This window comes from Vipera berus (genome assembly GCF_964194415.1).
Source record: "Vipera berus genome assembly, chromosome: 1".
In the NCBI taxonomy this organism is placed as follows: Eukaryota; Metazoa; Chordata; class Lepidosauria; order Squamata; family Viperidae; genus Vipera; species Vipera berus.
The window spans coordinates 75,976,258-76,004,230 of NC_138202.1; the positions used below are offsets into that span (position 1 = coordinate 75,976,258).

Genomic DNA, 27,973 nt, shown 5'->3' on the forward strand with positions numbered 1-27,973 from the left:
TCAAGTAACTAAACCCTATTACTGCATGTCCATGACGGAAACATTAATGTTCCACATGTTCCTGTGAAAATCAAAATACCGGTATTTTCAAACATGGCTACACACAATGTGCTAGCTTGGTATTCTTAATTTAGCACTACATTTTCTTAACAGAAAAATGAACTTCTTTCCCCATCTGGCCAGTTTCCTGAGCTGGGAGGAGGTATTTCATCTGCTGATAATAGAAGCAGATTTTGAAGCGGGGGAAAAGCAAATGGGTGAGGGTACAGATACTGCAGATATTGCTGCTAAAATAATGGTTGCCTTTGACAGTCTAAAAATGCAGCTGTTGGTTGGGAGCTGCTAGAAAGGCTAAACGGGGTTTCTCTACCTTTTTTTTTACTTTCCAATTATCCCTTTCTTTCTCTCATCTCCATTCTCATTCCCACTTCCTTTTTGTGGTTTCTGCTGGAAGGAAGAACAGAAATGTGTGTCCAGTTACAAGTTTTAGCCATGAAAGAGAGTGTTTGGTATTTGCAGATAAGGAATCAATTTTATTAAGCAATTCATTTTACTTACGAGTTGATATAGATAGATATAGTTCTGATCCTGCTCTGTTTTCTTTTGGGTAGTATGACTTATGACAGATATATACACACTGTACAGAAGAGTGCACAAATGTTTTGAAAGGGAATGGAATTTTCAGGACTAAGTTAAGTAAAGTTAACATTCGAAGTAGGGAAGAAAGGGATTCACTAGATCCCTCTGTCCCTCATTTGTCCATCTGTGTATGTCTGTGTGTATATGTGCATGAGTATTCATTTGTCTGCGTGTTCCTTCCTTCCTTTATTTTTTGGAGAGACCAATTTAAATTCAGTTATCCTTCCTTCATAAAAATATAGTGCATCCTCATTACAAAAGCTGTCACTGGTGTGATGAATATTTTATTAATTAAAGCCTCTGGCAACTTTTCTAATAGAGAAAGCACACACAATTATTTCAAATGAGCCTTGGTGGAGCAGTGGGCTAATGCCTCCTTAAGTAACACCAGCTGCCTGCAATTAGTGCAGGTTCTCATCCCACCAGGCTCAAGGTTGACTCAGCCTTCCATCCTTCCGAGGTAGGTAAAATGAGGACCCAGATTGTTGGGGGCAATTAAGCTGACTTTGTAATAATGCCGCTTGGGTGTGTGTGTGTGAAAGCCCTAATAAGCAGGCATATACATAGAATGAAGGCTACTGCTAAGCTTGTAAGCCGCCCTGAGTCTTCGGAGAAGGGCGGGATATAAATGGAATTTAAAAAAAAATTCCTAAAATGGAAAATATTCTACACAGAAAAGGAACCTTTTTGTGTACTGTTGAAATGTTATTGTATTTTTTACATTTTTAAGCAAAATTCTCATAATGATGATATTCAAGATATGATTGTGTGATTATGTGCTACCAAATTGGTTTTTACTCATAGCAACCGCATCGATTTTCTCCATGATGATCTATCCCTTTAAGCTTTCCAATGATGCACATTTCACCACAGTAACTCTACCTTACCACTGGTTGTCCTGATTTCCCTTTTCTCTTCTACTTTTCCCAGTATTATAGAGGTCTCCAGGCAGGTCATCATTGAAGATATAATTGAAGGGACAGAAACTGGTAGGAGAATCTCATGCTTTATTTTGGTTTCCTGCCATAGATCACACAATCCAACTACATTTTCCTATCACATTTCCAATTTTGACAATCACATCTTTCATGCATCCATCTCAAACTGAACTTAATCATAAAAACCATCAACCACCTCTTCTCCTGCATGAGTGGGTACCGCATAAACTTGATTAATTGTGCCATACTAAAAGTTTTTCATGAAATCTAATTAGTATTATTCATTCATTGGCTGCACGGTAGTCAATTATATTTCTTGCTGTAGCCTGCCAAATTGGAAACAATGCACTTCCTTGTTTTTCACGTCCCGAGTAGTAAACTTTGTGATCTTCTGACTGAAAATGTCTCAACTCAGTCCATCTCAATTCACTGATGTCTAGTAAGTTACTGTTGTTGATTTGTTTCAGTTTTACTGTGATGAACTTTTCCATGCTCATGCATCTTATGCTACATGTTCCCTCTGTAATTCTGTCTTTACAGCTTTGGATTTTCTTTTCCTGCAATGCAACACCACCACCTAGATGTCCTGAAGGCTTTAATCTAGCAACATCATAAACATCAAAATATTTTCATCTATTCTCAGTAAAATATTGAGTGCTATCCAGACTGCGAGGCCCATCATTTGGCACTGTGCTATCAACCATTTTTATATTTTTCTGTTCATGTGATTTTCTTGTAAGACACTCATTTAAAAGAAGAGGGGTTTACCATAGCCTTCTCTTAGGCAGTATGAAATGATGCCTTTGCCATTGTCACTGATACAATCTAGCTCCAGCAATTTTTATATCACTGCTGCCTAATACAGATGCTTGCTTATTTTAGCTGGGCAGCCCCTTTATCATTATATTCCCTTGGCATATGCTCCTGTGCATGTATGTATATTTTTATATTTTTTATAATTTTTATAATTCCTCCTTATTTTTTTTAATTTCTAAAATTTTAATTTTAAATACTATTTTTAGATTTTGATATTTTATTGTACACAACCCAGACTCCCTCTTTGAGGGAGATGGGCAGTTCAGAAATGTGAAAAATAAACAAATAAAATATATTGCAATAGTTATAAATAATTGTTTCTCAAAAAACTATTATTATGTTGAATCCTCCTGTCTATAGGAGCCAGACCACATAGGATCTGATACATGTGTACATGTGAGCACTCACAATCCATTGTCTCGATAGGAATAATTTTCACTTATAAGAGCCAAGAATGCTAGACAAAAGATAAAACAAAACTGTACTATCATTGCATGGTAAATAAAAAGGAAAATAAAAATTGACGATTGGTAACATACTCCTCCCCCCAAAAGATTGAAAGACAAAGAGACATACATTTTTCATTTGTTAGGCATTCTCAATTGTAGCATCAGATATTGACAACTGATCTTTTAAACAAGAAATTAAGTGTACAATACGCTATTCAGTGTGTGCCCTGTAAGGGGAAAAAATCATTTCCCACGCAAACTTCATTACATACAGCAGCTTTCCCCAAGTTGGTGCCCTCTAGTTATATCACAATTAACTCCCATAATCCTTCTAGTAACACCAGCAGTACTGGTTTATGACTTATAGGAATTGATCTAATATACTGTATCTAGAATGAACGGGGTTAAGGAAAATTTATCTAAATTTTTTCCTCCTTCTTCCTTTCCTCCTCAAACAACTTTCTGCTTTTCTTTCTCTTCTGTTTGTTCACTGCACTGTACACAGTGACTCAAAAGGCTCCATTGAAATAAGCCAAGTGACTGATTATGAAATTGAAATTGATTATGAAATTGAAATTGAAAATATCTTTGATAGCAATTGAATAGCCTGCTTGAGAATTCATTAAAATCCAATAATGTCTTTTAATTTCTAAGGTAAAGGTAAAGGTAAAGGTTCCCCCGCACATGCGTGTTAGTCGTTTCCAACTCTAGGGGCCGGTGCTCATCTCCGTTTCAAAGCCGAAGAGCCAGCGCTTGTCCGAGGACGTCTCCGTGGTCATGTGGCCGGCATGACTAGACCCCAAAGGCGCACGGAGCGCTGTTACCTTCCCACCGTAGTGGTCCCTATTTTTCTACTTGAATTTTTACATGCTTTCGAACTGCTAGGTTGGCAGAAGCTGGGACGAGTAACAGGCACTCACTCTGTTACACGGCACTCGGGATTTGACCCGCAAACTGCCAATCTTCTGATTAATTTCTAAGGGGTACCAATAATTATGTCCACACCATTTTCATTTGTTTTCTTATTTGCAAGAATATAAGAATACAGCAAAAGCGAAGTGCCTACTTTTTGGGACTGTGGAGTAAAGAATGGTGGATTCTTTGTGTTAGTTTCACTGTATTGCATGGCAAATTGGAATTCCTTGAGAAAAGGGGAGAGGTATTAATACTTCTGGATGTGTCTGTACTAATAGAGATAAACGTTCCAGTCATGGAGTTGGTTTACAGTTGTTTTTAAATCAGTTTCTTGGCTAACATACCCTTTACTGCAATGAAATAATTGAAGGATTACCTCACTGAAGCTAATATTTCCTGTGACTGTCTCTTATGACATATCACAGGACATCTGTCATTCTCATTCCATTTCCAAGAAAACTCCAACCCAAATTTTCAGATGGAGTAAAAAAAGGAAACCAATGCTTGAGCTCTACAGAGAAGAAGAAACAGTAGTTAGCTGATGCAAGAAAACCACACAAACTAACTACAGACACTAGCATGACAAAGTAGCAAGAATGGTGTATTGGAAGATCTGCAAGCAAAACTATCTGCCCACAAGCAAGAACTTGTGGGACCACAAAATAGACAAATAATATAAAATGAAGAAACTAAGCGCTTTGGTACTTTAGAATTCAAACAAACAAGCACCTGCCACAAAACATAGTGAGAGTTAACAATTATTGATAAGAAAGACAAAAATGTCTGGATAGTGGATGTTACAGTATCAGGAGATAGCAGAAGAGAAGAAAAAGATATATAGAGACCTGCAAACAGAAGTAGAACTGTGATAAAAGAAAGCAAAGATAGTACCAATAGTAATAGGCACCTTGAGTGTAATCCCAAAACCACTTGAACACCACTGGCATTGACAAAATCTCCATCAGTCAATTGCCAAAAGCCGATTTATTTGGAACAACTTACATCCTGTGACAATACCTTTAACACCAGCAAACAGCATCCTGTCCCAGGTCCTTGGGAGGGACTCGATAGGCAGATAAAAAAGCCAAATCCAGTCTAAACATCTGGCTGACTGTGCAACCAACCATAATAACAATAATTTCAATCCCCTCCATGGATACCCTCTTGTTGTGGGGGAAGGGCTTGTGATGTTCTGATGAGGTTGAGAACTATACTGGCAATAGTGCATTCTACCAAACAGGTCCCCCATGCCAGATAGTTCTTAATGAAAGAGCTAAACTAAGTGTATCCATCCATCCATGTATCCATTTAATATGATGAGAAAAACAGAAAAGGGTCCTACATTGGATTGGTCATTGAACTCCCTAACATATTCTCAGACTGCTTTTAACTTATGTAATCAAACCATAATACATAAATTTAATTTTTCCTAGTATGAGACAAGATTTATTCTGTAAACATGTCTTTAAAAATTCCATTACTAATCTCTTTTGTATGTTAATTGTAGCCTGTACAAGCTCATAGGCGAAACACAGTCTAGAAAAAGAATATTTAAAACCAGTGCAAAAATTGGCAGATTTAGTTACTGGTTCAAAAATTCTAGACAAAAAGTTATCACACTTTTGGCTTAAAAATTGAGAAAAAATTGTAAAGACTCACCTCCATTTTTCCCCACTGTCCTAAAGCATCGCCAAAAAGTCCTTAGAAAGGATGTTCTATTATGGGGTGTAGCTTGGACAAAGTTGAACTCTCGGAACAAAATGTGAGTTCCTTGACGCACACTATTAAAGCTATAAAGAAAAAATAAATAAATTAGGGTCAGGTGTAGCTCTAGGAAAGAGAGTAAGGTATCACACACTCTGGAAAACACATATAACTACACATCTGTGCTTATAAAAATAAATAAATCTCAATACTAAATTGCTGTTAACATTCAGCTGCTTATATATCAACAAACTGGAGATCTTCCAGATTCAGGTAAAGTTGTCATAAAGATTATATGCAGTCAAGAAACAAAGAATTAATTAGGAAATATTATCCTTTTACAAAACAGACTGGATAAGGAACAGCCATTTCTGAAACTACTATTTCTAGTTACAGGGTGATTAACTTACATAAAATACATGTTGTAGATCCCAAGAAATGTTAAGTATACACTTATCATTTTGTTCAACAGAAATGCTTCATGTTTGGCTTAATCTTGGTACATTTACTAATTATGATAATGAGTTGTTAATTGGAAAGTCTTTTATCACATGAGAAAGTTTCTGAGATAGGAAAAGGCAGCAAGGCACCGAGGGTTAGTTTTCAAATGCCAAAATAAACATCAAATATAAATTTCTGTACAAATATGAATATTGCCTATCCACCCATTGTTTTAGGAAAAAACAGTCTAATAACAAAATAGAAATATACAAGCAATACACTAAACAGACCAATTAATTCAGCAAAGTATTTTTCTGTAAACTAAAAACCTATCTGAATAAGCCCGTTTTTTGCTTTCTAATGAATGGGTATCAAATACAAAGCTAGTCTGGTTTCCATTGGCAGGAAACTCCCAACATGGGAATAGTGACTGAGATGACGCTCTTCCTTAGATACTCCAACTGTGATGAGATAAACATAGGGGCTTCTTCTAAAGACCTTCAGAAAGATTTAGGTAACATCTTTTCCCACTAACAAATGTTATTAAAAGATGCACACTTTTGTGAGCAGTTAACTCATTGCTTCAGATAAATAGAGTGGTTAGAATGATGTAGGATTAAAAGTGAATGAGCCATGATGGAGGGAGGGAATGAAAAACTGGTTGTTTATTGCAAATACAAGTTACATGTGAGACATATTAGAAATACCTTATTAATTAACAACCATAAAGTGTTAAAATCCCTATTATGTTTGTTGAAAGCATTTGGGCTTTTGAAATATTTTGATCCCTGTTAGTTCAGCAAACACATGCTCAATAGCACTGTTAAGAATCTTAAAACCTATTCAGATTCATGGTGGAGAATATAATCTAAACAGCCCAACCCCAAAGTTAGGAAACTATAGAAATTAATTCTTGCTGTGATCAAAATCTGGTCATTTTGATTCAAAGCTCAACAAAGAGATACAGACAAACCACAATCTGAATCTTGAAGCATACTGAAGCCCATCCAAACAAGTTGAATTTTATTTCTCAATATACCTTTCTTCGTACTGCAACAACAACAATACAAGCAAAGGGATGACAAAGTAGCAACAATGGTGCATTGGAATAGCTGCAAGAAATACCATTTGCTTGCAAGCAAGAATTGGTGAGTCCAAAAAATAGACAAAGTAATAAAATTTAGAATTCAAACAGATTGGCACCTGCCACATATTACCTCAGACTTAACAACTGTTCATAAGAAAGGCAAAATAGTCTGGATAGTAACCATGGCAGGACCTGGGGCTCAGCAGAATAGAAGTACTGGAGAAGATAACAAAATACAAAGATCTTTAGAAGTAGATGACTGTGGCACAGCAAGGTTGTACCAATAGTAACAGGTGCCTTGGATGCAATTCCAAAATAACTGGATCATCATTTGAACACTATCGGAATTAACAAAATTATCATCAGTCAATTGCAAAAGTTAGCTTTGCTTGAAACAGCTTACTTCTTAGGTTTATAGCTAATTATACATATCACATGAGTTGAGCTCTGACATCTTTTCTCTAGCCTACATGAACTACAACTATCAAAAGGCTACCTATCTCCACAGTAAACCCCAAACAATAGCACAAATGATGTCTGAAGTGGAAATTTCTCTTTTATATAGCATGGCAAATGCTTTTTCCTCAACAAAAAACCCCACTTGCAATATTATATAGATTTATTAGACAGATCCATTCTAATTACTACTAGACCTGGATGGGTTCCAGAGGGAGTTGGAAGTTATCCCTAATAGTCTGCTTCATGATCCAGTTGAGTCCTTGGCCATTCTTTTGAATGGGAGGATGACCAAGGTTTTGGATCAGATTGGGCCTAAGTGACTTCTTTTTTCTCTTTCCCCTCCATAATTTACAGAAGAGGTTAGCAAAAAACCAAAGAAATATCTAGAGAGCCGCTGGAGATCAACACAGGACAAACTTAATCAAACATGGTGAGAGCCAGTATTAAGGCCTAGCTTGTGGCAGTAAGGGCAGCAAAGCGTCAATATTTCTCTGTGCTTATTGCAATTCCAGATAGCCATTCAGCAGCATTGTTTAAGGTGACACAAGCCCTCCTGGATAAGAACTTAGAAATTCACCTGGAAGGCCATGCTGAGGAATTTGCACAGCATCTGTTGGACAAAATCTATCAGATTCATTCCAAGCTGGATTCCAGCTTTGATTCAGATTCAGTGGAGGTGCCCAGGGGACAGACTTGTCCTGTTATTCAGGAACAGTTTGAACTTGTTGGACTTGTTGAAGTGGACACGGTCCTAATGACTGTCAGCTCAGTCACCTGTTCCTTAAATCCATGCCCCTCCTGCCTAGTTAAGGCTGCCTGGGGAGGGGAGGATGGCATGTGGTTAGATCCTAGTGATGGTGAATTCTTTCCTGAGAGAGGATTATTCCATAATTTCTTAAGAGGCAGTAGTTCATCCCTCCTCAAGAGGCCATCATTGGATTTGACCGTCCTGGACAATTTTTGTCTGGTGTCTAATCTCCCTTTTTTAGGGAAGGTTGTGAACAAAGTAATTATGCAGCTGCTTCAGTCAAACCTTGCTGAAGCAAATAAACTGGACCATTTTCAGTCAGGATCCAGGTCTGGGTATGGGACAGAGAAAACATTGGTCATGCTTTTGGATGATCTGTGGTGGCAGCAGGAGAATGGTAGCACATCTGTCCTTACTTTCTTGACCTCTTGGCAGCTCTCATTACCACTGATCATGGTAACTTTCTGGATTGGTTTCATGGATTGAGGGTGGGCAGTACAGTATCGTGTTGGTTTGCTTCCCTTCTGCAATACCAGTCAGTATTGACTAAAAGTCTTGCCCTCAATTCCTACTATGTGGGGTTCTGCAGGGATAAGTGCTCTCTCCGCTTCTATTTAACATCATGAAGCCACTGAGTGAGATCATTCATCAACATGGGGTGAACTGTTGATGAAACTCAGCTATTCCTTTCTGCCCCTGGGAAACTAAGCAATACTCAAAGCTTGGGGAACAAACGGGGCAAACTAGAAGCAATAATACACAAGGGGAGGGTATGACATAGTTGGTATTACAGAAACCTGGTGGGACAAAACCCATGAATGGAATGGACTGATGGATGGATACAAATTGTTCAAAACAGGTATACAAAAAGAGGAGGGGGAGTTGCACTATATATAAGAGAACACTACATATCTACAGAAACACACATGATCAAAGACAAAGTATTTCCAGAATGCATATGAGTCAATATAAAAGAGGAAAAAATGACATTACCATAGGTGTTTATTACACACCAACCAACCAATCAGAAAAAAGATGAACTCTTTGCCAACCAGTTAACAAACATATATCACAATAATAATGGGAGACTTCAACTATCCAATTTGGAGACAAACCCTACAGCAAGCGGGAGATCAAACAGATTCCTAACCAACTTAGCCGACAACTTTGTCATCCAAAAGATGGAGGAGGGAACTAGACGTAAAGCCATACTGGACTTAATTCTAACTAATAGAGAAGAAGTGATAGAGGGAGTTGAAGATGCCAGAACCTTGGGTGAAAGTGACCATGTCATACTGTAATTTAATATAACACTTAGAAACAGAAAACAATCCAACCAGTGTCTTGAACTTCAAAAGATCTGACTTTAACAAACTCAGAGAGAACCTAGGAAAGATCCCATGGATGAAAATCCTAAAAGGGAAAACAACCCAAGAAGCATGGGAAACTATTGGGAGATAGGAGATCTTGGAGGTTAAATGAAAATTTGTTTAGATATGAAGAAAACGTGGAAGAATGTAAAAAATATATGAAATAATTTTTTAAAACAAATATGCATAAGGGTACTTCCATTGAAATGGTTTGGGATGCAAGTAAAGCTTATATGAGAGGAGTGTTAATATATTTGAATAATAAATATAGACGTAGATTGGAATCTAAGCGTTTAAAGTTAGAGGAGGAAATAAAGATGAAAGAGAAGGCTCTTATTTTGAACCCATCTAATAAGAGGGTGAAAGAAGCAATTAATCTGTTAAGAGGGCAGTTTAATATGTTGATGGCAGACCAAGTGGCAACTAATTTACAGTATGCCAAACATAATACTTTTTGTAATGCTAATAAGCCAGGTAGGTGGTTAGCTTATCTGTTAAGGAAAAAACAAAAGTCACGTAATATAGATAAGATAGAATATAAGGGTAAAGAGGTGTTTCAGCAAAATTTTATTTAAAAGGCTTTTGTTGAATTTTATTCCAAATTATATGTTAGGGATGTAACTCAAGGTTTAGATATAGATAGATATTTACAAGGTGTGAATATCCCTGTACTTACACAAGAGCAAAGGGAAGGAATGAATCAATTGATAACTGTTGAAGAAATTATTTTAGCAATTAAACAATTAAAAGTGGGTAAGGCACCTGGAACAGATGGTTTGACAGCCATTTATTATAAAAACTTACAAATAGAAATGGTGGAGCCTCTAAAAGAATTATTTAGAACAATTCAGTCTGGAGGAGAAGTGCCTCCTTCGTGGAAAACAGCTTTTATAACGTTGATTCCAAAGGAAGATCAAGATCTTACTCAAACTAAAAATTACACACCAATATCGCTTTTAAATACTGATTATAAGATATTTGCTAAAATTTTAGCAAATAGATTAATGAAGGTTATGCAGCAAATGATTCATAGTGACCAAACAAGATTTATAAGTGGTAGACAAATGAAAAATAATGTGAGACATATTGTAAATTTATTAGAATTTTTGGAAAGAAATAATCAAGTCCCCGCAGCGCTGATCTTTTTGGATGCCGAAAAGGCCTTTGATCAATTGAATTGGCAATTTTTATTTAAAGTATTGGAGAAGATGGAGTTTGGGGATAGGTTTTTACAACCTATTATGGCAATATATCAGAAACAAACAGCCCAAATAATAATTAATGGTAGTTTAACAGAAGCTTGTAAAGTTGAAAAGGGTACAATACAGGGATGTTCGTTGTCACCTTTGTTGTTTGTTTTAACATTGGAAATATTATTGATCAAGATACGTGATTCAAATAAGATAAAGGGAATTAAAATAAAAGATCAAGATTATAGATTAAGGGCGTTTGCAGATGACTTGGTTATTACATTAAGTCAACCGACTTTGTCAGTTGTAGATTTGATGGAGATAATTTTGCAATATGGAAAAGTTTCTGGATTTAAGATAAATAGGCAAAAAACTAAAATACTGTCTAAAAATATGACTATAGAACAAAAGGAAGTCCTAGGAAAATTAACAGGATTTGAAATTGTTAAAAAGATTAAATATTTAGGGGTATATATTTCAGTTTCAAATGTGAAATTATATAAAAATAATTATGAATTGTTATGGTTAAAAGTACAAAAAGAGTTAGATAGTTGGAGAAAATTACAATTGTCTTTATTGGGAAGAATTGCAGCAGTGAAAATGAATGTCTTACCAAAATTTTTATTCTTGTTTCAAATGATACCTATACTTAAAAAAGACTCAAATTTGGAAGAATGGCAGAAAGGTATTAATAAATTTGTTTGGGCAGGAAAAAGACCGAGAGTAAAACTTAAGATAATGCAAGATGTACGTGAAAGAGGTGGTCTTAAAATGCCCAATTTTAAACTATATTATGAGGCTGCGGTTTTATCATCAATTAGTGATTGGTTTAATTTAACACAAGGAAGATTGTTAAATATTGAGGGATGTGATTTATTATATGGTTGGCATGCATATTTGTTGTATGATAAGAAGGTGGATAACATCTTTAAGACACATATATTAAGATATGCTCTGTTGCGAGTTTGGAAAAAATATCGCCATGCAATAGAAAATATAAGTGTGGGATTTAAACATGATGTGACTACATATAAAGAAATTCTTAGAATGGAAAGGAATGTATGGCAATTAAAGTCGTTTAATATTTTAAAAGAAGAAAAAATAGTTCAGCCCTGGTTTCAGTATGGGCAGTTACAAGCTAGATGGAAAGAAGACCAGAAAATTGGTATTTTGACAACTGATGAAAATTTGGTAAAACAAATTAGAGATCAAAGTCAAGCGCATATAAGAAGGATATATAACGCATTGATAGAAATAGATTCAGAAACGGAACTTGTTAAAGATTGTATGATAAAATGGGCCCAGAATTTTCAGGAGTCAATAACGATGGATATTTGGGGAAAAATTTGGGTCAGAAATGTAAAATTCACACAGGCACAAAATTTAAGAGAGAATTTTTATAAAATGTTTTATAGATGGCATTTAGATCCTAAAAAATTAGCATGTATGTATCCGAATTATCAGCCTAAATGTTGGTTTATGTTTTTAAAATGTATTTTAAAACTTTTCAATTAAAAAAAAAAGAAGCACGGGAAACTCTCAAAAATGCGATTATAAAAGCCCAGATCAGCACAATACCACTGAAGAAAAAAAAAAACAAGAAACTCAAGAAGATACCAGCATGGCTTCACAAAGATCTCTCGGACAAACTGAAAGACAAAAAAGACAAATACAAAAAATGGAAAGAGGGGGAGATAACTAAGGCCGATTATCAGCATACAGCCAGAACATATAAAGATGAAGTCAGGAAAGCAAAGGCTCAGAACGAACAAAGACTTGCAACAGAAATCATGGATAATAAAAAAAGTTTCTTACAACATATTAACAAGAAAAAAGTCAAGGAAACTGTAGTTCCACTAAAGAGAGAAGATGGCAACAGGGAGAAAACAAAAAGAAACCATAGCCCAACATACAAAAAAAAACCCACGGTAAAAGACAAATCAGAAACAAAAATTAAACTAAGCAAGAAAATGGTAAGAGAACAGCTATCCGACCTTGACAAATATAAATTACCGGGGCCTGACAGATTACATCCCAGAGTTCTGAAGGAGCTGGTAGATGTTACCTCAGAATCATTACACCATGTCTTTGAAAAATCCTGGAGCACAAGGGAAGTACCTGAGGATTGGAAAAGGGCTGATGTGGTTCCCATCTTCAAGAAAGAGAAAAAAACGAACCCAGGAAACTACAGACCAATCAGTTTAACATCAATACCTGGGAAGATCCTAGAAAAGATAATCAAAAAACAGTTCTGCGAACAACTAGAAGCAAACAAATGTATAACTAGTAGCCAAATCATGACAAACCAATCTTATTTCATTCTTTGACAAAGTGACTAAACTAATAGACCAGCAAAATACTGTGAACATAGTATACTTAGACTTCAGTAAGGCATTTGATAAAGTAGACCACAATCTACTCCTTGGTAAGCTAGAAAAAGATGGAATAGACAACATCACCACCAGATGGATCTGTAGCTGGCTGGCAAACTGAATTCAACGAATAGTCCTTAATGGCACTACATCCACGTGGAGAGAAGTAAGCAGTGGGGTACCACAAGGTTCCGTCCTAGGACTAGTACTCTTCAATATCTTCATCAATGACTTAGATGACAGAATTGAAGGGGAACTCATCAAATTGCAGATGACATCAAACTGACAGGAGTAGCAACACCTCAGAAGACCAACTAAGGATCCAAAAAGATCTTGACAAACTTGAACAATGGGCCCTATCCAACAAAATGAGTTTCAGTGTGGAGAAAAGCAAAGTTTTACATTTAGGCAGGAAAAATCAAAGGTACAAGTACAGATTGGGCAAGTAGTGGCTTAAAAACAGTAACTGTGAGAGGGACCTTGGAGTCCTAGTGGATGATCACTTAACCACAAGCCAGCAGTGTGCAGCAGCAGCCCAAAAATCTAATACAATCCTGGGTTGTACAAACAAGACGCATAGAATCAAGATCACACAAGGTATTAGTAAAGGTAAAGGTAAAGGTTCCCCCGCACATGCGTGCTAGTCGTTTCCGACTCTAGGGGCCGGTGCTCATCTCCGTTTCAAAGCCGAAGAGCCAGCGCTTGTCCGAGGACGTCTCCATGGTCATGTGGCCAGCATGACTAGACGCCAGAGGCGCACGGAACGCTGTTACCTTCCCACCGGAGTGGTCCCTATTTTTCTACTTGCATTTTGACGTGCTTTCGAACTGCTAGGTTGGCAGAAGCTGGGACGAGTAACAGGCGCTCACTCTGTTACGCGGCACTCGGGATTCGACCCGCCAAACTGCCGACCTTCTGATCGACAAGCTCAGCGTCCTAACCCACTGAGCCACCGCGTCCCTCTATTAGTACCGCTTTATAAAACCCTAGTAAGACCACACCTGGAATACTGGACCCAATTTTGGTCACCATATCACAAAAAGATGTTGAGAGTTTGGAAAAAATTCAGAGAAGAGCAACTAAGATGATCAAAGGCCTGGAGACTAAAACATATGAAGAACGGCTGCAAGACTTGGGTTTGGCTAGTCTAAAGAAAAGAAGAAATAGGGGAGACATGTTAGCAGTATTCCAGTATTTGAGGGGCTGCCACAAAGAAGAGGGGGTCACATTATTTACCAAAACACCAGAGGGCAGGACAAGAAACAATGGTTGGAAACTGATCAAAGAGAGAAGCAACCTGGAATTAAGGAGAAACTTCCTGACAGTGAGGACAATTAATCAGTAGAATAGCTTGCCCCAGAAATTGTGGGCTCCATCACTGGAGATTTTTAAAAAGAAGCTAGATGTTACTTGTCTGAGATGGTATATGTTCTCCTGCTTGAGCAGGGGGCTGGACTAGAAAACCTCCAAGGTCCCTTCCAGATCTATTCTATTCTACTATTGATGCCCTGTCCCAGTTTTTGGAAGCTGTGCAGGTCTGGATGAGGAATAAGTCTTTAGCTGAAATCTGGCAAGACCATCGGGCTGTGGATATTTGAGCCTTCTGGATCTACAGTGAATATAAAATGTCTACATGCCCTTGATAAAATGCCAGATTTTTGAGATGTAAAAAAAAACCAAGACCAAGTTAAATCACTTCAGAATTTTTCCACCATTTATATAACATATAAGCCATACAATTCAATTGAAAAAGAAACTGAAATCTTTTTGGAGTGAAAAATAACAATGTTGCCCAAGCCTGACATTGTGGGCTGAGAGAGAGAGAGAGAGAGTGACTGTTCCAAAGTTGCCCAGTTAGCTTTCGTGCCGAAGACAGGATTAGAACTCAAAGACTCCTGGTTTTTACCTCGATACTTAAGCACTAGACCAAACTGGACTTTAGAGCATAGGATGCTTTAAAATTAATTGCTTAACTACAAGTTAATTTCTCTCAGCAGTTTTCAAAACATTTTCTTGATTTGAATTCATATCAAACAAATAATAACAAAGAAAGTATCACTTTTGGACTTGAATCGCCAAGTTCAAGATGTGCAAATTTGTTAAGACATTTTGTAAATATAATATCCACTCTGATTTGGAAGTTGGATGGGTGACATCCAAAGAAGTGATACAAACAACATCTACTTGGAAGGTTCTTGTGGCTATGGATTGTGAAGAAGCAGGGGTCCCCAACCCCTGGTCCGTGGACCAGTACCGGGCCGTGGCATGCCAGCAACCGGTCCACAGGATGCAAGGAGCACACAAAGCCATGCCCCCTCCAGTCCACGGAAAAACTTCTCTCCACGTAACCAATCCCTGGTGCCCAAAAGGTTGGGGACCTCTGTTCTAGGCAATAAGCATGACAATTTGTGAACATGGCCCACCCATTTATCTAGTTAAAAGTGGCATGGGAGGGAACGAGGGGTTCTTTAATTGGGCTGCAGTGAATACCTCATTTGCGAAAGGGAAATGTTCCAGTTTCCTTGAGAGAGGTGCTAGTCTGCTCCTTTTGGTTGATCCTCAAGGGGCCTGCCTTAGAGGACTCCTTTGATTCCACAGATCTGGAGACAGAAGAGAACCCCACTGACTCCCAGCCTACAGTTCAAGAGACTGTCAGACACTGGTGAATAACTCAGCCCAGATGACCACTGATTCCAATAGCAAGGAGTCAGAGCCTGACCTCAGGAGAGTGTTAAGTGTTAAATTCATGCCGCCGGCTAAAGAGAGCAAAGCAGTAAAGGTCAACACAGTTCAAAAGGAAGGGGCATTAACTTCTCTAATTAAGCATAGCCAGGAACTCTGGCTATAAAGAATGTGTTCCAGATACTTCCTGCCCATTGCCTGTGATCAGACCCTCAGCTAGACCGGCTTCTGTGGAAGTCTCTGGTGTTTGACTGTCTTAAACTATTTTTGGTATTCCTTTTCTCTGAACTTTATTGGCTAGCAGCTTGCAACATTAGGCATAATTACAAGGCAAAGAAATTTCTCTTAAATTCTTTGCTCTCCAACTAAATAACCACCCCTCCGTCTCTGCTTCAAGTTTTACCACCCATCAATAAAAGCTATTAGAGTTGTAATTGCCATGCTTGCTGTCCGCACCAGTCTAAGAAGAAGATTGTAGAGTAAATAATGCGGCAAGTGTCAGCTCTGGAACAAAGAAATTGTGTGGGACCTTGATACCGGTAGCTGGAATTCAAGCTGAATTATAGACCAGAAACTACATTTTGTTTTGTTTTTTGTTTATATACTGCCTTTATTATTTTTACAAATAACTCAAGGCGGCAAACACATCCAATGCACCTCCCTCCTCCTATTTCTCCCACAACAATAACCTGTGAGTTGGGCTGAGAGAGAATGACTGGCTTAGAGTCAACCAGACAGTTTTCATGCCTAAGGTGGGACTTGAACTCACCGTCTCTTGGTTCTTGGTCAGCACCGTAACCACTGGACCAAAATGGTTCTCTAAACCTAAATGTTTTTAATACATTAAAATATTGCTTACTAATGTAGCTATACACCAAAGAAATAGCAAATATTTCTCAGTGCATCGGGAACTGCCTTATTAAGTATGACTTTAGCGTATGGGTGTGGGTAAGAAAGCAAGCCTTCTTGGTAGAGGCCCCTACATTACAAAATATACTGCCCAGAAATAAGTGTGGCTCCTTTTTTTCCTGACATTTCCAAGGCAATGAAAGCTGTTTATCCTTTGTGAAAAATTATGGACAACCCTCTAGTTTTTTGTTTTCATAATATTTTAATATTATATTATGATTTTGTATACCATCTAATGTGTTTTAGATTGGAATCGTACATACAATAAATGTTTTTAAATAAACATACAACTGTATTCTGTTTTTTTCCTCTGCAGCGATTTGCTATTTTTAGGCAAGTGCTGCTGAATAATTATGAATTGAAATACTGTGCTGTCAGTGTTGTACAAATCAGAGGAAGATATCTGTTGTTACATTGTGAGATATGACAAGATAAAGAGACAACCAGAATCAAACTATAATGCCCCAAGGGCTTAATTCAAAACCCAGCATATTTAATTGAAAATTCACTTCATTTCACCAAGTTTTGGATCAGTTGCTAAAAGTATGAAAATAATTTAAGCCCCAAGTGTTATATGGTTCATTTAAAAAGAGAGAAAGAGAAAGATGTTAATTTCATATCTGATGATTGCAAGATTATTTTTACTATTATACTGCTTTAGTATTATTTAGACAGAATCGGACAACTCACCGTGGCCAACTCGCCGCTGGACAACTCATTGTGGGACAATTCAAGTGCCTCCTAGACTCACAACTCTCTTTGGAAGATCATATAGGAGCTGTGACTAGGGGGGCCTTCGCCCAGGTTCGCCTGGTGCGCCAGTTGCGGCCCTATCTGGACCGGGATGCCTTGCGCACAGTCACTCATGCACTCATGACCTCCCGTTTGGACTACTGCAACGCTCTCTACATGGGGCTGCCCTTGAAGACTACTCGGAGGCTCCAGCTGGTGCAGAATGCGGCCACGCAAGTGGTGGTGGGGGTGTCCCGATACTCCCATGTAACACCTCTACTCCGCGAGCTGCATTGGCTTCCGGTTGTCCTCCGGGTAAGATTCAAGGTGCTGGTTATGACCTATAAAGCCCTAAATGGCATGGGTACGGGTTACTTACGGGAGCACCTGCGGCCGGCATCAACTTCCCTTCGTCCAGTGCGCTCCCACAGAGAGGGCCTCCTTAGGGTGCCGTCGGTCAAAGAGTGTCGACTGGCGGCCCCCAGGGGGAGGGCGTTCTCTGTGGGCGCACCAGACCTTTGGAACCGTTTACCGGTGGAGCTCCGGATGGCTCCCGACCTTCGCTCCTTCCGACGTGACCTAAAAACATATTTATTTGAACAAGCCGGCCTGGTCTGATGGGTTTAGGGGTATTTTAATGTTATTGTATTAACGTATTAAATTGGGCTGTAATATTTAATATTTTTTAACTTTTATATGTTATATTTTATTGTATTGCCCTGTACACCACCCTGAGTCCTTCGGGAGAAGGGCGGTATAGAAATTAAATTATTATTATTATTATTATTATTATTATTATTATTATTATTATTATTATTATTATTATTATTATTATTATTATTATTATTATATTACTCAATGTGAGATAACTGTACTGTTATCCACCAGTTTCTTCAACATTACTTTAATTTTTGTCATTCACATTTCATTTTGTACCTACTTTAGCATCTTTTTAAAAAATGATTCTATTCCACCATTTCTTTGATATTTCTTCTTACTGAAATATTCAAGAAATGGTGGTATAGAAAAAGGATGCTAAAGGACGGATAAAATGTAATGAAATTGGCCGCGTCAAGTTGTCCTGCATTGAATTGGCTGGGGCAAACCAGCTGAGGCGAGTTGTCCTGGACCCTTATTTAGATTTTATACCATGCAGAAGGACTTATTAACAGTCGTTACAATTCTATTAATAAAATATAAATGTCCACCAATTTGCCTGTTACTATCTGACAACATTTTAACAAAATTTTTCACCATTATAGTAAATAATCACCTGAGCTGAGCATCATGGAAAGCCTCAGCCACCCCAGCCTGCTTCAGAAAGCGCCAGCAAGCATTCATTTGCCTAGCTATCTTCTCTCCCCACACCATGTAGCTCCACAGATCACTCTAGCATGCAAGCCAGCAAGCATTTGTATGGTTCTTTGCCAGGCCCATGTAGGTTAAAGTAAGTGAAAGAATTCATAAAATCATTACTCTTGTTGATCGCTACCAACCCTGCCAAGAAGAATCACAGGGAAAAGAGATCTTGGAAGTCTTCTAGTCTAACCCCCTGCCAAGTGCAGGAATGCTCATAACCATTCTGGATAAATAGCTGTCCAACCTTTTTTGAAAATCTCCTGTGGTAAGAGCTCCCATGGTTTTAAGGAGGCAGGCCATTCCACTTTTTAATAGTTCTCACAGTCAGGAAATTTCTCCTTATTTCAAGCTTGGAAATAAAGCTACTAAGCAATAGTTCTTGCTTTACTCTTGGGTGCCATTGAGAATAAATCCACACCCTCTCCTCTTCATGTATTGAAAGATAACTCTCGTGTTTCCCCTTAGCCTTCTTTTCTTAGGACAAATATACCAAGTTCCTTTAATTCTTCTTCATAGAATTTAGCCCCCAAATCCTTACCATCTTTGTTGATCTCTGTTGATGAAGATTTTCAAAAGCAAACTGTAGGTATTCTGGAAAACACTGTCGTTCCAGGAAGTTGTTGACAACTTCCTCCTTTTGAGGGTGGAGGATATCAATTATCTTTGAGTTCATAAAAATCATAGGAATTAGAGAAACTTTATAGAGTTCATCCATCCTAACCAACAACACAGAGTTCCAGTACAGAATCTCTGACAGATGACCAATACACCTTTGTTTGAAAATCTCTAAGGACATGACTACTGTGGTGGTTTAGATGCCAGTTATGATTATAGCCTTTTAGAAAGTCCAGCAAGGTATGGGTGGAACATCTTTAAAGTGATTCTGTTCATATCTGAGTAACAGTCATCATAAGGTGTTACTTGGTAAATTCTATTCAAACACCCACGCAAGCCCACTCCTCCACCAGCAGTTCACTCCCAATGACCCTGACCTGATGAAACCTCCCTATCACAAGACTCATCACAACACTCACTGATTACTCATAACTGACCCACCACAAGATCCATCACAATACCTCCACTCGACATACCCACACCTGAAGCCTTTACAAACAGAACACTGACACTGATGTCCCCTAAATTCTCCTGAAGATGTTACTTAGCCAGGTAACGAAACATTCAGAAACTAACTCACAAGCTCAGAGAATGAACCTTCACCCTCATCCTACACCCGAGCTACAGATATTTGCCACTATTGCAAACATAGTATTTACTCTGTGGTATATTATGAAAAATTCTGTTTTATCCTCCCTATTTAACATCTACTAGAAACTGCTGAATAAGGTCATCCCAAGGTTTAGACTAAAATGTGGTCAGCATGCTGCTGACACTTAGCTCTATCTCTGTTTTTCATCAAATTCAGGTGAGATGGTAAAACAGCTGAATCAGAGCCTGGTTGTAGTAATAAATTGGATGAGTGCCAGGAAAATGAATTTCAGTCCAAACAAGACAGGCATGCACTGTTTATCTGCACCAAGAACTGAAACTGAACCTGCTCTAGATAGGAATGCAATGGATCAGATTCATTGTTTGGGTGTCTTATAGACCCTGCTCAAGCAACGCTTTATTATTGTTATTGTTATTGTTATTGATAATCGCACAGTCAGCCAGATGTTCAGACTGGATTTGGCATTTTTGTCTATCTATCGAGTCCTTACCAAGGACCTGGGATAGGCAGATGTGGATCTTTGATGGTATTATAGATATCGTCGGAGGATGGAAGCAGTTCCTAGTAAGGCCACCTTTATTCTGATTCTGATTCTGATTCTGATTCTGATTCTGATTATTTATTATTATTATTATTATTATTATTATTATTATTATTATTATTATTATTATTATTATTATTATTATTATTATTATTATTTTGGAGGTCATCTAGTCCAACCCCCTGCTCAGGCAGGAAACCCTATACCATTTCAGGCAAATGGCTGTCCAGTCTCTTCTTAAAAACTTCTAGTGTTGGAGCATTCACAACTTGTGGAGGCAGGTTGTTCCACTGATTAATTGTTCTGTCAGGAAATTTCTTCTTAGTTCTAGGTTGCGTCTCTCCTTGATTAGTTTCCATCTGTTGCTTTTTGTCCTGCCTTCAGGCGCTTTGGAGAATAGCTTGACTCCCTCTTCTTTGTGGCAACCCCTGAAATATTGGAACACTTCTATCATGTCACCACTCGTCCTTCTCTTCATTAAACTAGGCTAGACATAACCAATTCCAGCAACCGTTCCTTATATATTTTAGCCTCCAGTCCCTGATCATCTTTGTTGCTCTTCTCTGCATTCTTTCTAGAGTTTCAACATATTTTTTACATCGTGGTGACCAAAACTGGATGCAGTATTCCAAGTGTGACCTTACCAAGGTGGTAAGTGGTATTAACACTTCACATGATCTTGATTCTATCCCTCTGTTAATGCTGTCTAGCACTGTGTTGGTTTTTATGACAGCTGCAGCATATTGCTAGCTCATATGTCCACTAGGACTCCAAGATTCCTCTCACAGTTACTACTATTGAGAGAGGTAGCACCTATACTGTACCTATGCATTTGATTTTTCTTGCCTAAATGTAGAACCCTACTTTTTTCATCATTGAATTTCATTTTGTTAGATAGCGCCCACTGTTCAAATATGTCAAGATTCTTCTGTATCTTAAGCCTATCTCATGGAATGAGTTATTCCTGCCAACTTGGTGACATCTGCAAATTTGATGATTTCCCCATCTATCCCTTTATCCAAATCATTGATGAAGATGTTGAAGACTACTGGGTCTAAAACAGAGCCTTGGAGTATCCCACTGCACACTTCCCTCCAGGTAGTAGGCATAAGTGGCCTCTTTGGTATGAAGCACCTATACCAGTTTTTACTGGTGCTCCAGTTTAGATACAGATAGCTCTGCAAAGGTAATAGATGTCCCAGAAACGTCTCATTTAGAGTACCATAATGTGTTAAACAGGGAACTACCCTTGTAGATGTTCCACAAACATCACTTAGCACAAAATGCAACGGTAAGAGTACTAACTGGAAATGGGTGATGCGTATGAATCCATTATGCCAGTTCTTTATCATTTTCGCTACATTGCTGTGTTTTCTGGTCCCAAATCAAAGTGTTGGTCTTAACTGATAAAAACCATCATGGTCTGAGACCACAGAATCTTAAGGAATGTACTTTCACTTATGTTTGTTTTTATAACCTAAAATGTATAAAAAGGCTACTTCAGGTGTCCTACCAAGATGAGTTGCAGTGGATGGCTAGTCCAGGAATAGACCCTTTTCAGTGGCTGCTCCCCACTTCAATTAAATCTAGGGAAATTCTTCTCTCCAGTAAAGTATAAGTACTGCTATCTTTATTATTTTTCAGCACCAGCAAAGGAACAAATTCTGCAACCTGCATGCTGGACTTGCAGTCAAATTTTTTACATCTATTTAACAAAGTTATCAAACAATTTGACCAATTTTAGGGCTTAGTTTCAATGTGGCTATTACATCAGTCCCATAATAATAATTGAAGGAATAATTTTATAAAGGACTCATTACATTCTTTTAACAATATATATATATCCAGTGTTTTCTACATTTTTTTAATACTATTCTATTGGAAACTCATCCAAACCAGGGACCTTCCTGGTTTACACATTATGAATTGAATATAATGTTTTTTGTAAAGTTAAAAATGAAATTAAGCTTGAGCAATGTTTTGAAAATGTATTGCCATGTAGCATATATAGGTCTGCCCTATATAAAGTTTTAAAGTATCCCAATCAGTTCTCAAACTTTTTGAATATTTGAGGGGAAAAAAGTTTTTGTTTTTTTTTGTTATCCAACTGTGAATCTCTTACTAGTGACATATTAGAATATTATCTTATATAATTTCTTTCCAAAAAAGCATCGATATCTCTGGAGGAGATACAACAGGAGCTATAGTACTAGACCCAATTACCTACCCAATAAACTAGGGATTGGAATTTTAAAAATTAATTTGATGTAGAATATATATAATGAACAGTTAAATATATTTTCATGGAGCTTTCATAACTAGTAGCTGGAATAAGACTTTTCAAATATGTGCCCTGATTTCTGTGCCTTGAAACTTAGCTGATTGAGAAAGCTGTGGTTTCAGAAAATGTGTTGAATGTCACCTCAGTCACCTCAGAGGCAAAGTCAAGATAACCCATATCAGGAAGTGAAATCAGCCACCAACAAAAAAGATCAAGTATTGGCAGAAAGGCATCCAAGCCTTCTCTAATATGAAGCCATCAAAAGTTACAAAGGAGAAAACAGATAGTTTGAAATACTTCATAATGGCCAATTGGCTGGCAGTTGTGACAGAGCTGCAGTACTTTTTCCTAGAAGGAAGAATGGCTCTATAATTGATCTCTGCAGCACAGTACTCCTTGTTTCCAGGGAAAGTAAGAGGAAGATGGAAGATCTTCTGTCAGCTTTAACTCAGGTGTATTACTACAGCTGAGCATAAATTCCATCAGTTCAAAAAGGTTCACAATTTGGGCCAGGTGGCCAACACTTCCCAGAGTAGAATTCTGAGGAAGGCTATAAGATAATAAACATTCTGTCTTACACAAAGATGATACCACTCTAATGGCAGAAAGTGAAGAGGAACTAAAGAGCCTCTTGTTGCGAGTGAAGAAGGAGAGTGCAAAACTTGGGTTGAAACTAAACATTAAGAAAACCAAGATCATGGCATCTGGCCCTCTCAATTCCTGGCAAATAGATGGGGAAGAAATGGAGGTAGTGACAGATTTTATTTTCCTGGGCTCCAAGATCACTGCAGATGGGGAGCCAAGAAATTAAAAGACGCTTGCTCCTGGGGAGGAAAGCCATGGCAAATCTAGACAGCACACTAAAAAGCAGAGACATCACCCTGTCAACAAAAGTGCGTATAGTCAAGGCTATGGTCTTCCCAGTTGCAATGTATGGCAGTGAAAGCTGGACCATAAGAAAGGCTGAGCGCCAAAGAATTGAAGCCTTTGAACTATGGTGCTGGAGAAGACTCCTGCGAGTCCCTTGGACTGCAAGGCGATCAAACCGGTCAGTCCTAGAGGAGATCAACCCTGACTGCTCTTTAGAAGGCCAGATCCTGAAGCTAAAACTCAAATACTTTGGCCACCTAATGAGAAGGAAGGACTGACTTCCGGTGGCGACGCGACGCTGAAGACAGCCATCTCCGGGCTGTCCGCTCCGCAGCTTTGTTGAATTACTGAAAACAGCGCCGATCAGCTGTTTTGGTGATTCGGAAGCCCCCTCCCCGGGAGAAGAGGAGGGGGTGAGGCCCCAGGTAGGGGTTGAGCTCTCCGGGGCCGCCTGAGCTTTAAGTTTGGGCGGCTGAAGGATCGAGCCCCCCCGAAGCCTGGGTTTGCTCCGGGCTGCGCAGCGTCTCTGCTCCGTGATTTTTGGAGCAGAGCCAAGCATTAGCAACCACCCCTGCCAGAAGGAAAGACTCTTGAGTATGAAGACGCAGGCAGAGCGGTACAGGAGGTCAAGGTGAAGTGGACTTTTATCTTTACTATCTAGCTCAATGGACTTTATGGCTTTAAAGTGAAAGTGCGCAGCAAGTGAAAGTGGGGGAAGATGGCGACTAAAGCTTCCAAAGTTCTCCGGAGTGCGGGGGCTTCCCCGGTGCAACAGACTTCGTTGCAAGCTTTGCTTCCTCCTGCACCTGCTCTGGCATTGACGCTTAAGGATTTACAGGATGCCTTCGAAAAGCATTCACAATTAATGTCAGATATGATGGAAAAGCTGGAGGAGAAACTGGAGGAGAAGATGGAAGAGAAGTTTAGAGCAATGAGGGCAGACATCTTGCCTGCAATTGAAGGTGTGGCTGTATGTGTGCAATGCTTGGATGAAAAAATGGAGGATCTTAGTCAAAAGAATTCTATATTAGAAGCAAAAGTACTAGAGAATGAAAATATAAGGGATAAAATGGATGGAGACTTGACCCTCGTCCAGTACCATCAGATGGAGTTTGCTATCAGAATCAGAGGCTTAAAAGAGAATCCTAAAGAAGATTTAAAGCAGTTGGTCTCCGAGGCTTTGGAAGCGGTACTGGGTCAGTCAGCAGCTGAAATTGAGGGAAGTATAGACAAAATCTTTCGTGTGAACTCATGGATTGCAAGGCAGAGGAAGTTACCTAGAGATGTGGTGGTCTACTTTACAAAGAGAGCAATTAGGGATGAAGTTATCCAAGTTGCTTATGATACTAAGTTTGTGGTTGCTGAGCAAGAAGTTTTGGTCTTAAAAGAGATTCCTCCAAAGATTTTAAGGAGAAGGAAAGATTTTGCCTTTTTAGCACAGGAACTTAAGAAATGCGACATCAAGTTTAGATGGGAGATTCCAGTGGGCATGGTGGTGATGCACGAAGGTAAAAGACATCGTTTGGTCACAGTGACTCAGGCACGTGATTTTTACAGTAAAGTTTTAAAAGCAACCCCTCTACCACTTTTGGAATCTGTAAAGGGAAATGGCGAGGGAAAGCCTCAAGATGCTGAAGGAATACAGATAGAGGAGAATGGTGCTGGAGGGGATCAAATTACAGTTTCATCGGCAGCTGTTGGAGAGCAGAGGATGACGCGTGCCGCCTTAAGACGAGTGAGACAAGAGCAAGAGCAAGATCAGCAGAAAGTTATGGAACCTCCAAAGCGTACTTACAGTGAAGCTGTGGGAGGGGCGCGGCCTAAGGAAGTTAAAGGGGTCCTGGCAGACGTGCTCCAGAAGCTTCGGGATGCCAAGAATGGCGACTAAGTTCTTAACCTGGAATGTTAATGGATTAAATTCACCACAGAAGAGAAAGAAAGTTTTTCAATATTTAAAACAATTTAAGACTGATGTTATCTGCTTGCAAGAAACGCATATTAGGGTTATGGACCAAAAGTATTTGTTGAACTCAAGGCTGGGCACGCAATTTATTGCTTCTGCAATGAATAAGAAAAATGGAGTGGTTATTTATGTCAAGAATACTCTGACAGCGGAACTAATTGAAGTAGATAAACAAGGAAGATATGTTATGATAGATTTGCTGTTAGAAGGCAAAAAAACACTTTTAGTTGGACTGTATGCTCCTAATCAACAACAAACTGATTTTTTTAGTTTACTACATACAAAGATTACCCAGTTGGATTATAAATCTTTTATTTTTATGGGAGATTGGAATGGTGTCCTGGATGTACAGCTGGACAAATCTGGTTTTTTTAAGCATGCCCCGAGTCATGCTAGATTGCCTAAATCTTTTTTTGAAATGAAGGATGATCTGGAATTGCGAGACATTTGGCGAGATACACACTTACATGAAAAGGATTATACTTTTTTTTCTGATAGACATCAATCTTTTTCTAGGATTGATTTTATATTACTGACTAATGATTTTTTTTCTAGGACTAAGAAGATAAAGATTTGTGCAAGAACTATATCTGACCATAGTCCAGTCTGGTTAGAGATCAACAAGGACAATAGAGATAGGCGCTCCTGGCGCGTAAATGATAATTTGTTTAGAAATCAGAGAAATGTGGAAGAATGCAAAAAGCAGATGAAGGATTTTTTTGAAATTAATATGAACAAGGATACTTCTATGGACATGGTTTGGGATGCTAGCAAAGCCTATATGAGAGGGGTGCTAATATATATGAATAATAAATACAGACGTAATTTGGAAATTAGGAGGAAAGAACTGGAGAATGAAATTAGGGAAAAAGAAAAGGCCCTAATTTTGAATCCATCGGATGCGAAGATTAAGGAGGTTATTAACTTGCTAAGAGGACAATTTGATAAGTTGATGGCTGATCAGATGGCAACTAACTTACGGTTTGCTAGGCATAATACTTTTTGCAATGCCAATAAACCAGGTAGGTGGTTAGCCTACAGGTTAAGGAAAAAACAAAGGGCTTCTAACATAGATAAAATTGAACACAAAGGAAAGGTTGTGTTTCAACAGGATCTTATCAAGGAAGCCTTTGTGGATTTTTATTCCAAATTATATGTTAAGGAGAAGATTAATGAAACAGATATTGATGTATATTTGAAGAATGCTAGCATCCCGGTTCTCACACAAGAACAAAAGGAAGAGATTAATCAATTGATAACAGAAGAAGAAATTTTTTAGCAATTAAGCAATTGAAGGTGGATAAAGCGCCAGGCACGGACGGACTGACTGCGGTCTATTACAAAAAATTACAATTGGAGCTGATAAAGCCATTAAGGGAATTGTTTCAGACAATTCAGAGGGGAGGAAGGGTGCCTCCGTCTTGGAGAACTGCTTTTATTTCTTTGATTCCGAAGGAAGATCAGGATGTCACCCAAGTAAGAAACTACAGACCAATATCACTTTTAAATACAGACTACAAGATATTTGCTAAGGTGTTAGCTAATAGATTGATGAGGGTTTTGCAACAGATGATTCATGGGGATCAAACTGGGTTTATTAGTGGTAGACAAATGAAAAATAATGTGAGGCATATAGGTGATGTGGTGGAGTTTTTGGAAAGGAACAACCAGATCCCTGCGGCGCTAATCTTTCTAGATGCTGAAAAAGCTTTTGATCAATTGGATTGGCAATTTCTGATGAAAGTTTTAGATAAAATGAATTTTGGGGATAAATTTTTACAACCAATTAGGGCATTATATCAAAAACAAACTGCCCGAATAATAGTAAATAATAGCCTGACTGAAGTATGCAATATTGAGAAGGGCACAAGACAAGGGTGTCCGTTATCACCTCTATTATTTGTTTTAACATTGGAGATATTATTGATAAAAATACGGAACTCGGAAAAAATTAAGGGTATTCAAATTAGAGATCAGGATTATAGATTGAGGGCGTTTGCAGACGATCTGGTTGTTACGGTGACCCAGCCAGAAAACTCTGTTGTGGACCTGATGGAGATAATAATGCAATATGGGAAGGTTTCTGGATTTAAGGTTAATGTACAAAAAACAAAAATTTTGGCCAAAAACATGACAACATCGCAAAAGGCCCTTTTAGAAGGATTAACTGGATTTGAGATTGTTAAAAGGGTTAAATATTTGGGGATGTATTTGTCACCCTCAAATGCAAAGTTATATAAAAATAATTATGAAAAGTTATGGGGAAAAATTCAAAAAGAA

At 38.3% G+C, this 27,973-nt stretch overlaps 1 protein-coding gene across 1 annotated transcript in view; it reads right to left on the minus strand.

The window, feature by feature from the left end:
* CSTPP1 (centriolar satellite-associated tubulin polyglutamylase complex regulator 1) overlaps positions 1-27,973 on the minus strand; it is a 167,964-nt gene that overhangs the window by 77,852 nt on the left and 62,139 nt on the right. The window contains exon 3 of the mRNA XM_081313528.1: positions 5,417-5,547. Coding sequence (XP_081169654.1) covers positions 5,417-5,547 — 131 coding nt within the window. The remainder of the gene's footprint in view (positions 1-5,416; positions 5,548-27,973) is intronic.